General features: G+C 36.8%; 1 protein-coding gene across 2 annotated transcripts in view; it reads left to right on the forward strand.

The window, feature by feature from the left end:
- LOC109807632 (pre-mRNA-splicing factor ATP-dependent RNA helicase DEAH1) overlaps nt 1–12,544 on the forward strand; it is a 39,065-nt gene that overhangs the window by 16,329 nt on the left and 10,192 nt on the right. For both annotated transcript variants that reach the window (XM_083076753.1, XM_083076754.1), the window contains 7 exons: nt 358–444; nt 628–743; nt 830–896; nt 1,214–2,254; nt 2,496–2,558; nt 9,725–9,848; nt 9,925–10,025. In XM_083076753.1, coding sequence (XP_082932879.1) covers nt 358–444; nt 628–743; nt 830–896; nt 1,214–2,254; nt 2,496–2,558; nt 9,725–9,848; nt 9,925–10,025 — 1,599 coding nt within the window. The remainder of the gene's footprint in view (nt 1–357; nt 445–627; nt 744–829; nt 897–1,213; nt 2,255–2,495; nt 2,559–9,724; nt 9,849–9,924; nt 10,026–12,544) is intronic.

Genomic DNA, 12,544 nt, shown 5'->3' on the forward strand with positions numbered 1-12,544 from the left:
GGTATTGATAGATATCGGAAGGTGTATAGTAGGAGAAATAGGCAGAAAGGAAAGGATAAAAAGTGTAACTGAATAATAGATTGTATTGGTAGTAAAGGGGCAAATATAAATAGGAGATAGGGGGTCAATTAAGGGGGGCTTTTTAGACAATTCATTGTTTGTGGAGAGTCAGGTCTCTCGAATACCTGAATTTTGGTTTACAGCAATAAAGTGCATAGTACAATGTTTCCTTTCTCTTCTGTTATTCCTGAACCAGTTCTATCATAATGCTTGTAACTTTTGGCATCCTACAAATTTATTCTATTCTCAATAGGTTTTGGAAATGAACTAATCTAAGGTGGTTACATTTGTTTGCAGATCGCATGTACTCAGCCACGGCGAGTTGCTGCAATGAGTGTTGCAGCTCGAGTTTCTCAAGAAATGGGTGTTAAACTAGGGCATGAGGTAGACTGTCTTCATTATTAAATATTATAACATAGATTTCTCGTTCTTAGAAAATGAATATGTTTATGTACATTATATTGTAAATATTATTTTTTTAGTATGTAATTTGATTATACATATCTCTCTCTTTCGCATCATGTCTCCGTCTTTCAAATATTTATTTCAACTTCCAAAAATTTGTAGGTTGGATACTCAATCCGTTTCGAAGATTGTACATCAGAGAAAACTATTCTGAAATATATGACAGATGGAATGTTACTGAGGGAATTCCTTGGTGAACCTGATCTGGCAAGTTATAGGTGAGCTAAGCTTGTATAAGATTCATATTTGGGGTTTAGTTGGATGCTATATGATTGTTCTCTTGTTATGTTTGCAATTATTGCAGTGTTGTGATGGTGGATGAGGCTCACGAAAGAACACTCTCAACTGATATTCTGTTTGGATTAGTAAAGGTGAGCCGAAAATTCTTGTGATAGAACTGAATGTCTGCCTTATTTATAATTCTAGCAGGCTGAGACAACTAGTCCTTGAACAATCTGCATTTTGATTGTGATATTCATGACCCTTTGGGATATATTTGATTGCATATATTCTTTTGTTCAATATTGTTTTACATTCATTTTTGTTTGGTTACTGGTCAATCTGTAACTCACCAATGCATGGTTTTTGCTCATATTTGGATTTATTTGAGGTTAAATGTATAAACAATTTTATTGTAGTTATTCGTTATAATATCCTCCTGTACTTATATATTGTGTTTATGTGATAGGATATTGCTCGTTTCCGGCCTGATCTCAAGTTGCTAATATCAAGTGCTACACTTGATGCCGAGAAATTCAGTGATTACTTTGATTCTGCACCAATATTCAAAATTCCAGGGAGACGATATCCTGTTGAGATAAACTTTACAAAAGCTCCAGAGGCTGACTACTTAGATGCAGCTATTGTCACCTCACTTCAAATCCATGTCACTCAACCTCCTGGAGATATATTGGTTTTCCTTACTGGTCAAGAAGAAATTGAAACGGCTGAAGAAAACTTGAAGCAGCGAACTAGAGGCTTGGGGACTAAAATTGCCGAGTTAATAATATGCCCTATATATGCCAACCTACCAACTGAACTACAAGCTAAAATATTTGAACCCACTCCTGAAGGAGCCCGAAAGATTGTACTTGCTACTAATATTGCAGAAGCATCATTGACAATTGATGGGATCAAGTATGTCATTGATCCTGGATTTTGTAAGATGAAAAGTTATAACCCGAGAACAGGAATGGAGTCTTTGCTAATAACTCCTATCTCAAAAGCTTCAGCAATGCAAAGAGCTGGTCGTTCTGGAAGAACTGGTCCAGGAAAGTGCTTTAGATTATATACTGCATACAATTTTCAAAATGATTTGGATGATAACACTGTGCCAGAAATACAGCGGTCTAATCTCGCCAGTGTTGTATTGTCTTTAAAAAGTCTTGGTATTCATGACTTGATGCATTTTGATTTCATGGATCCTCCACCTTCTGAGGCCTTATTGAAAGCTCTGGAGCTTCTATTTGCATTAAGTGCACTAAATAAGCTTGGGGAGTTAACTAAAGTGGGTAGACGGATGGCAGAGTTCCCACTTGATCCTATGTTGTCAAAAATGATAGTGGCTTCAGAAAAGTACAAATGTTCAGACGATATCATTTCTATTGCTGCTATGCTTTCTGTTGGAAACTCAATATTTTACCGTCCAAAGGATAAGCAAGTGCATGCAGACAATGCATGGATGAATTTTCACACTGGAAATGTGGGAGACCATATTGCATTGCTAAAGGTTCTATTGCTTATGACTTTTTCTTTATTTTGGCTCTTATCAACTCATGTATATCCTTTTTTCCTTTCTGTGAAATGTAAGACACTATTGTTGAGTTCATTATAAATTGAATATTTGTTCTGTATTTAATTTTTCTTCTAAGTGAGACATGGCCAGATTATCATTGGCATGCACATTTGTCAAATTGTAATCTGTTTTAGATTTTAGCCGGACCTTATTGATTTATTTTTTTTCTGTTCAGGTCTACAATTCATGGAAGGAGACCAATTTTTCAACACAATGGTGTTATGAAAATTATATACAGGTATATATGAATCTTTGTTTTGCAAGTCAATATTTGTCACATCTATATTTAGTGTACGTGCTATAGAGTACACATCTGTGGCTTGTTACATAAAATAATTAGTGATTACAAGAGTCGAGAAAATTATAAGAAGTGAGGAGAGAAAGTATTGGTGTAATTGTTTCGAAAATGTTAATTGATTTTGCTATTTTTAAATTTAATTTAGTTAATTTTGTTTTCTTGTATATAAATAAATCCCTGGAATTATCAATCTAGCATATTCAGAAAATGAGATCTTTGTTTCTCTCTTTTAACAATAGTCTTGGAACATTTTTGACAATCTGAGGAGTGGTAATATTTATTTTGGCCCTAGAAATCTGCCTTCATTTTCTCCTAAACTGATATATGGTGTTTTAATTGTAAATTATTATGGTGCTATGTGTTAAGATATTGTGGAGACTTATTAGGTTAATCATATCTTAGTTAATCATATCATATCATGTCAATTCTTATTTTTCATTATAAATAAGATTATGGGTGCTGAAGATTCACACACAATTCTAAATCACAATATGGTAACTAGAGTAATTTTTTTTTTCATCATGTGAATAGTACTGTGTGTGAATAGTGCTATGCGTGAACAGAGTGACACACCTAAATAGTACATGTGCTTGACATCATTTTTCAACTACCCCTCAATTGTGGTTGACTGCCTTTGACGACCCTTTTTGGCTTTTTTTGGCCTCTGCTTGACCCTGTTTGGTTTCAATCACTCTCTGCCTCATGTAAATTCTTATTTTTCATTATAAATAAGTTACTTGAATGTTAGGATAATTTGAAAGAAGTGTGTCAGCACACTTCATTGCTTCATTCTAGATATATAAGATTGAGTACACAAATATACATCATAGGCTGAAAAGGCTAAGAGCCTAAGACTACACAACAGGTATACAAAAAGAAATAATAAAAAATTTAGAGGCTTCTCTAATAAGCTATTCTAACACTCCCCCATAAGCTGGAGCATACAAATTGTATGTACCAAGCTTGGAACATAAAAATTGAATGAGAGGCCCCCTCAATGACTTAGTCATAACATCTGCAAGTTGTTCATTGGATGTGACAAATTGAGTAACAATTTCCTTCGATAGTAGCTTCTCTCTAACAAAATGACAGTCAACTTCTATATGTTTAGTTCTCTCATGAAATACTGGATTGGAGGCAATGTGGAGTGCAGCCTGATTATCACAATATAATTTCATTGGATGACCTTCACAAAATTTTAACTCTTGAAGAAGTTGCTTAATCCACATAATTTCAAGGTAATTAAGGCCATAGCATGATATTCAGCCTCAGCACTGGATTTAGCAACACCATTTTGCTTTTTTACTTTTCCAATATATGAGATTTCCACCTAGGCAGTAGTGGTCTATAGGACAACCAACCCAATCAGCATCACAATAGTTGTCCTGCTGCTTTTTTGATATATCTAAGGATACGTAAAACAACATTCCAATGATCATGTTACAGATAGTGTGAATATATTACAGATATTGTGGATACATATATTATGGTTATTATCCTCACTATCAATTAGGGATATGATTAGATTAGTTTCCATAATATTAGAGATTAGTATCTCTATCATTTATTGTATTCACTCTATAAATAAGATTGGTATGTGTACAACAATACACAATTCCTGAATTACAACATGGTATCTAGAGCTTAGGTTTTTCTTTTAGAATATATTTTTCTCTTTTCTTGCAAAGGCCCTTGCTGCCACCTCCGGCTGCCGCTGGTTGCCTTGCCGCGGCTACCGCCTTCGATCGCTGCGCCGCCGACCACTGCTTTCGGTCGCCCACTCTGATCGTCTCGACCACTGCGCCGGCAGCTACCACCTCGGGTCGTCACACCGCCGACCACCACCTCTGGTCATCGCACCGCCGACCACCACCTCCGATTGCTACCTCTGACTGCAACCTCCGGTCGTCGTGCTGCCAGTTGCCGCGCCACCGATTGTCGCCTCTGGTCGCTGTCTTCAATTGTCGCCTCTGACTGCCACCTTGGGTCGTCACACCGCCGCCATTGGTCGCTTCCTGTCGCTGCCTCCAACTGTCGCTTCCGATTGCCACCTCTGACTGCCACTTCCGGTCGCCAACTCCGACCGCTGCCTCCGGTCATCGCCTCCAGTCGCCAACTCCGACCGTCGCTTCTGATCGTCGACTCCGATCGCCACTTCCGATTGCTGCTTCTGGTCGTCGACTCCGACTGCCGCTTCCAGTCGCCACTTACAACCGCTTTCAGTCGCAGACTTCAACCGTCGCTTCAGGTGGCTGTTGCCTCCGATTGTCGCTTCCGGTCGCTACCTCCGATCGCCGCCTCTAGTTGCTGCCTCCGGTGACCAGTTAGCATATATGTTCACAAAATCGCTTAAAGAACCTTGGATTAATTACATTTGTAACAAGCTTGGTGCATATGATATATATGCTCCAGCTTGAGGGAGAGTGTTACAGATAGCGTGAATATATTACAGATATTGTGGATACATATATTATGGTTATTATCCTCACTATCAATTAGGGATATGATTAGATTAGTTTCCATAATATTAGAGATTAGTATCTCTATCATTTATTGTATTCATTCTATAAATAAGATTGGTATGTGTACAACAATACACACAATTCCTGAATTACAACAGATCAATATGAGGGGCCTGCATGAATTGACTAGCAATCCCTACTGCAAAAGAAAGATCAGGTCTTGTGATTGTGAGATAAATAAGCTTCCCAACCAATCTTTTATACCTATCTGGGTCTGTGAATGGTTCACATTGATCAGCTATCAACTTTTGGTTAGGATCCATAGGACTATCAATGGGCTTGCAATCCAACATTCCAGTTTCCTTCAAGATATCAATAACATATTTCCTTTGTGAAATTACAATGCCCTCCTTTGATTGAGCAACTTCAATGCCCAAAAAATATTTCAATTGCCCAAGGTCTTTGGTCTGAAAATGACTAAACAAGTGTTTCTTCAATTGAGATTGTAGCTTCATCATTCCCTGTAATCACTATGTCATCAACATAAACAATCAGATAAACACACCTCCAATGTGAGGTGTGACAATAGAACACGGAGTGATTTGCTTCACTTCTTTTCAACCCAAAATTCTGCACCACGTAACTAAATTTTCCAAACCAAGCTCGAGGAGATTGTTTGAGACCATAAAGAGATCTTCGTAATTTGCAAACTAAACCAGACTCCCCCTGAGCAACAAACCCAGGAGGTTGCTCCATGTAAATCTCCTCCTCCAACTCCCCATGAAGAAATGCATTTTTAATATCTAATTGGTGAAGAGGCCAATGCTGAATAGCTGCCATAGCAAGGGAGAGATGAATTGTAGGGATTTTGGCCATGGGAGAAAAGGTATCACCATAATCTAGGCATAAATTTGAGTGTATCCCTTGGCCACCAATCGAGTTTGAGTCAGTCAACTGTACCATCAAACCTAACTTTAATGGCATAGACCCATCTACAACCAACTGGTTGTTTACCAGGAGGAAGTGGAACTAACTCCCATCATGTACCACTATGTTTAAGAGCTTGCATTTCAGCAATCATAGCTTGTCGCCATCTAGGATGATCAAGTGCCTCATAGACATTTTTAGGAATAGTTAAAAGAGATATAGAGGAGACAAAAGAACAATATAAGGGAGATAATCGATGATAACTCAAAAAATTATAAATAGGATGAGGATTTCGAGTGGAACGAATACCTTTGCGAAGGGCAATTGGCCAGCTTGAACTACCATCACTAGGACCCGTAGTATGGGGGCTTAATGGTGAAGGAGATGAAATTGGTGGTTCTTCAGGTAGTGTCAAATCAATTTGTCGAGTTCGACGCTGATATGTGAGAAGAGGAGATGTAGTATTAGGAATGGGTCTATTTGTGGACAAGGTGGGTTGAGTAACCTCTTGATTAGGGGCTAAAGGTTGAAGTGGTATGGACAGATGAGAAGAGACAGGTAGAACCTATTGGATTGTCACAAAATCATTTGTAGAGAATAGGAAAAAAGGAGTTTGTCCAAAGAAGGTGATATCAGCAGACATGTAAATTTTTTTGGTCTTTTGAGAGTAACACTTTTGTATCCTTTTTGGAGACGAGAATAGCCTAGAAAAACACATTTGATAGCTCTAGCTGATAACTTATCCAAACCAGGGGAGACATCATGGACAAAACATGTACACCCAAAGACTCTAGGTGAGACATGAAACAAGGGTTCCTTTGGAAAGATGATCGAGTAAGGAATTTTATTCTCAAGAGAAAAAGATGACATTATAATAAACAGGCTGTAAGAATTGCATCATCCCAATGATGTACAGGAACATTTGCATTGAGCATCAGGGTGCGTGCAGTCTTTACAAGGTGTCTATTTTTTCTTTCTGCTATTCCATTTTGTTGGGGTGTGTGCGGACATGTAGACTGATGTAAAACACCGTGTGAGGATAAAAAGGAAGATAATTCAAAGGAGAAATATTCTTTGGCATTGTCACTTTTAAAAATTTTGATTGTTTTTCCAAACTGGTTCTGAATTTCATTAAAGAAAGAAACAAATATGGACAAAAGTTCATAACGGTCTTTCATTAAGTACACCCAAGTACATCGAGAAAATTCATCAATAAAGGTTACAAAATATCTTAAACCAAACGATGTTACACGGCTTGGATCCCAAATGTCAGAGTGAATGGTAGTAAAAACCGAGTTACATCTTTTTTTAGTTTGTTTGGGAAAGGATGATCTAACATGTTTGCCTAGTTGACGTGACTCAACCTAACTCCTTTTTGAGATTAGGAACCAAGAGTTTCAACTTGGAGAAACTTGGATGACCCAAACGATCATGCAAAAGCTTGGGTGGCAAAACAGCAACACAAGATGCAGATGGTTGCATTCCAAAATAGTAGAGACCACCAAATTCATGTCCTATGCCAATCATCCTGCCTGTACCACATTCTTAAATAACACAAGATTCAGCATTAAAAGTTACTGAACACTTTAGGAATTTAGTTAATTGACTCAGAGAGATTAAATTGAAAGGACAATTAGGGGCAAACAAAACAAATTTTAAATTTAACATGGGAGAGAGTGAAACTTGACCAATTCCTTTGAGAGCAATTTTGGATCCATGTGCTGAGGTGATAAAATGGGGTGATTTAAGAGAGGACATGGAAGAAAACAGAGAATCATTACCAGCTATGTGATCAGAGGCACTTGAATCAATGATCCATGGACTTTGACTTGCAGTTAATTGAGAAATATAGGCTGTAGAAATAGTTGGGGTAGAGGAAGATTGAGCTTGACTCATAGCTTTCCATTTTGAAGATATTCTTGATAATCATTTTCAGGGATCTTTTTCTCAAACTTTTCTGATTGATCAGACTTGGACAGATTTGCTGTCTTTTCTAGAAAGCCATGGAGAGAGTAACAATTCTCGAGTATGACCCATCTTTTTGTAGTAGGAACATTGAGGACGACCACTTCTACCCTATTCCTCGGTTTCCACGACCACCTCTTCCCCTAGACGAGACCATAGCAGAAGCTTCAACAATGATAGTAGAATTTTCGCTCTTGGTTTCAGTTGGAACTCGGAGTAGTCTAGTAACTAAGTTGTCCATTGAGGGAATGTCATGACTGGTCAGGAGTTGATCACGAACATGATTAAAATCTGAATGCAATGTTCGTAAAATCATCACCATATATAGCCTATCCAGTTTTTTCTTCATTCCTTCCGATGATTCATCATCAAGAAACAACTTTAGTTCTTCCACAGCAGCTTGAGTTTCAGCCACATGAGAAACCATATCATGACTAGTTTGTCTCAAAGAAGCTAACTTTTTGTGTAGCATCATATAGCCTTTGAATGTCATTAGCATAGATATTTTGTGCCTTATTCCAAAAGGAACAACAAGTTTTAAAGGTTCTAAGTGTTCCCAAATATTGGGTTCCATAGATTGCCACAGCATAGCACATAACTAAAAATCAACTTTCTTCCACTGAGCTTTATTCTCTGTTGACCCTTCAATGTCTTTCTTTTCTAGGTGGTCATGGTGCCCTTGACCAAGAAACCAGAGTTCCACAGAGGCAGCCCATGAAAGATAATTCTTCCCATTTTTTTTTGTAGTAATAGTAGGTGTACCAGCAATAGCAAGAGCAGGACCTGAAGAAGCCATGGGAGAATAAGAAAAACCGGAAATATAGACAAGGAGAAGAAGATGAACAGTGACTGTGATCCAAACAACTACCCAAAACAATGCACTGAGGTCTAAAACAGACTCAGTAGACTGGACGAGCACAACGGCGGAGGCGCGACGAAATTTCGACGACTAGAAGGCGGCTCGTGAGATACACACGCCTGACTGAACATGAACTTGGAGCTGCGCGTGAGAGTGCGTGGAAACTCCGATGCTCTTGAAACCAAGAGGGTCGGGTTGTGCTCAACGAGGCGCACCAAACCCTAAGGGAATCGGAGACTTTGGTTGCCGGCGGACGGTGGCGGATGGCGGCAGACGACAGACCCACTCTGATACCAACTTGAATGTTAGGATAATTTGAAAGAAGTGTGTCAGCACACTTCATTGCTTCATTCTAGATATATAAGATTGAGTACACAAATATACATCATAGGCTGAAAAGGCTAAGAGCCAAGACTACACAACAGGTATACAAAAAGAAATAATAAGAAATTGAGAGGCTTTTCTAATAAGCTATTCTAACAAAGTTATGAGTGCTGAAGATTCACACACAATTCCTAAATCATAACACTGTTAAAAATAGCTACTGTTGAGGGTTTTCTTTTGCAAAGAGATTGATACACCTTTTTTTTTGCGTTTCTTGTAGAAGGAGATCTTCTTCTCTTACTTTTATTTTACTTTACTGATATTTGTTTTATAAAAGAACATTTTACAACTTGAATGTAGGCTTATGACAGTGCTGCCCTTGTTTAGTTCTCCTGCTGCTTTGAATCACAAATGTACTATTCAACAATGATCTGTTAGTGACAATTTGATATTTTATAGTATGCTTTCATCTGTTAAAATTCCTTGGTTAGAATTTATTCATGTTTTGTACATTCATTAATTGATTTTTGGTGTAATATTCTATTTTTATCTATTATTTTGATATTCAGGTAAGGAGTATGAAACGGGCTAGGGATATTCGTGATCAGCTTGCAGGTCTTTTAGAGAGGGTTGAGATTGAATTAACTTCAAATGCTAATGATTTAGATGCCATCAAGAAAGCCATTACATCTGGTAAACTTATAAAACTATTATTTCTTGCACTGCAGATATTTCTTAGTCTGCCAAATCTAATTTTTAACTGCTGCAGGGTTTTTCCCACACTCTGCACGACTCCAAAAGAATGGATCATATCGGACTGTTAAACATTCACAGACTGTTCATATACATCCTACTTCAGGGCTGGTGCAGGTACTATGGTGTTGTTTGTTGCTGATGACATACATATGTCTTTTTTAATGGATTTCTAGTTACTATTAGAAGATTTGTGTGTTTGTGTCGTTGAATAAGCAAATTCTAATCAATCTAAACCTAAAAAATTATAAACACTGAAATTACCCGCCACTAAGAGCTACATTCAGTTCCAAAGTCACAAATTGGGATTTCCTCTAAATCCAACTTGATACAATGATGATACCTCACTTCAAAGCAATTTGGGATCCCTCACCTATGAGCAAAACCCTCTGAAGGATTCCTTGTCCTTGGTTGCTTGAGATTTCTCATCCAAACCACAAAAACCAAAAAATAAAATAAATTCACAATTGTAGAGAACAATGTTTTAAAAACCAGACCAATCATCAAACTGGGCAAGATACTAGATCAATGGAGGTTGAATTGGTGGGTCACTTATTGAACTACATGACCCAGTTTCTATTAGGTTTTAAACATAGTTGTCAATCGCGGTAGGAGCGGCCGCTATCGCGGCGCTCTGGAGCGGAGCGGTCCGACATCGCAATGGTGATGTTATCGCATCTCGGATTGCTGCGCGGGTGGAGCGCCCGTGTCGTCGTGGAGTGGAGCGGCCAAAAAGTGCGGAATCGCGCCGCGTCTTGGACAGACCCTTCATTAAGCGTAAGTCCGTCATTTCAGTTGGGTTTTTCTTGTTCTAAATCTTCCTCTCCCTCTCGTGGAACCATTGTTGTTGGTTTCTGAACGTCTCACTCTCGCATTCCCTCTCCTCTCTCTCGGACTCGATTCTTTCTCTCTCGGGGATGATTGCTGACGCACTTCGGTCGTCTTCTTTAGGCGTCTTTGTCAGACGCTCCTCTAGTTCCGACGCACGTCGTCAATTCCGACCGAGGCTCCTCCAGTTCTGACGCTGCTCCTCCAGTTCCGTCTTCCGACGTCCTCGTGTCTTCTGTTTTCTTTGTTTGTCTTCTCATTTTTTATTTTATAATTTTTATTTTTAATTTGTACTTAAATTTAATTCAGCAATTTTTATTTTTAATTTGTGATTAAATTTAATTCAGCAGTTTTTATTTTTAATTTGTGATTAAATTTAATTCAGCAGTTTTTTTTTTTTAATTTGTGATTAAATTTAATTCAGCAGTTTTTTTTTTTTAATTTGTGATTAAATTTAATTCAGCAGTTTTTATTTTTAATTTGTGATTAAATTTAATTCAGCAGTTTTTATTTTTAATTTGTGATTAAATTTAATTCAGCAGTTTTTATTTTTAATTTGTGATTAAATTTAATTCAGCATTTTTTATTTTTAATTTGTGATTAAATTTAATTCAGCAGTTTTTATTTTTTAATTTGTGATTAAATTTATATTATGTATTGTTTGAGTTCTATGAACTTTTAATTATTAAAAATGTTTAATGCATGAATTTAGAGTTATTTTTTGTTTTTTTAGCTTTTATATATATTATTAATTATTTAATATATATAAATTAATATTAAAATAGTGGTTATCCCGCTCCGCGTCATCCCGCTATCCCATTTATAGGGTCGACCGCTCCGCTCCGCTATCCGGGATTGACTACTATGGTTTTAAAAAAAATTATTTGTGCCACATATATTTATACTTATAAATTTTAATAAAATTCATATCATGTCTTAAAAAGGTCCCCGAAAATTGTAATAAATATAATATTGACAAAACAACTAAATTATAAACATGTTGAACCACATAAATTAATGTATAATTAAATACATAATTTTAAACAAAAAAATATCATATACTTTTTTTTAAGTCAATTATATAACAATTTAGCAAGTTGGTTTAGTGATTATTGAGGTGTTTAGGGTTTAAATAATTACATTCATCTTGTATATGTACTCCCTCTATTCTTTATTATAAGAAAAAAAAAACACATTTTTTGTTCTTATATATAAGCAAATTTCAACAATTTTTATCTCATTTAATGATACTCTTTTTAAAATATCCCACTTTTAATACATGGCCTTTTGGTTGCATTACTTCTTTGGACATTTATAACAAGGATAATTTAGAAAGAATATTATAGCATTAGTAAAATTTAACGTAGATAATTTTTTAATATGCATAAAATCAATTTTTTCCTTATAATTGACATTAGAAGTATTAAATATATAATTTAAATATAATGTAAGTATATAAATAAAATATGGGACATATATAACACAAATAACATGTAGTTAAGTGGTTATTTTATCTACCCTGCAATTTCGTGGTTTTGTGTCAGTGTGCAGCGGGGCATTGCAACAGTGCTGGAAATGGCTTTAAAAGTAAAGCCGTTTGGACCGAGGAGCCAGTTTTCACCGGTTTTTAACCGAGTTGCTGACATCAACATAGGTTAACTACATAAATGATTTGAAAACATGATCAGATTGGGCATGGGTGCGGTTACTGGTTAAACCAGTGGGACCGTCTGGTCCAGTCTGAGTTAAAAAACTATGGCAAAGACACTATTTTTGGTCCCTTGACTCCCTTCCTTTCAATAAGAGTG

The sequence above is a fragment of the Cajanus cajan genome, chromosome 6, assembly GCF_000230855.2.
Source record: "Cajanus cajan strain Asha chromosome 6, NIPB_CcT2T_4, whole genome shotgun sequence".
Lineage (NCBI taxonomy): Eukaryota > Viridiplantae > Streptophyta > Magnoliopsida > Fabales > Fabaceae > Cajanus > Cajanus cajan.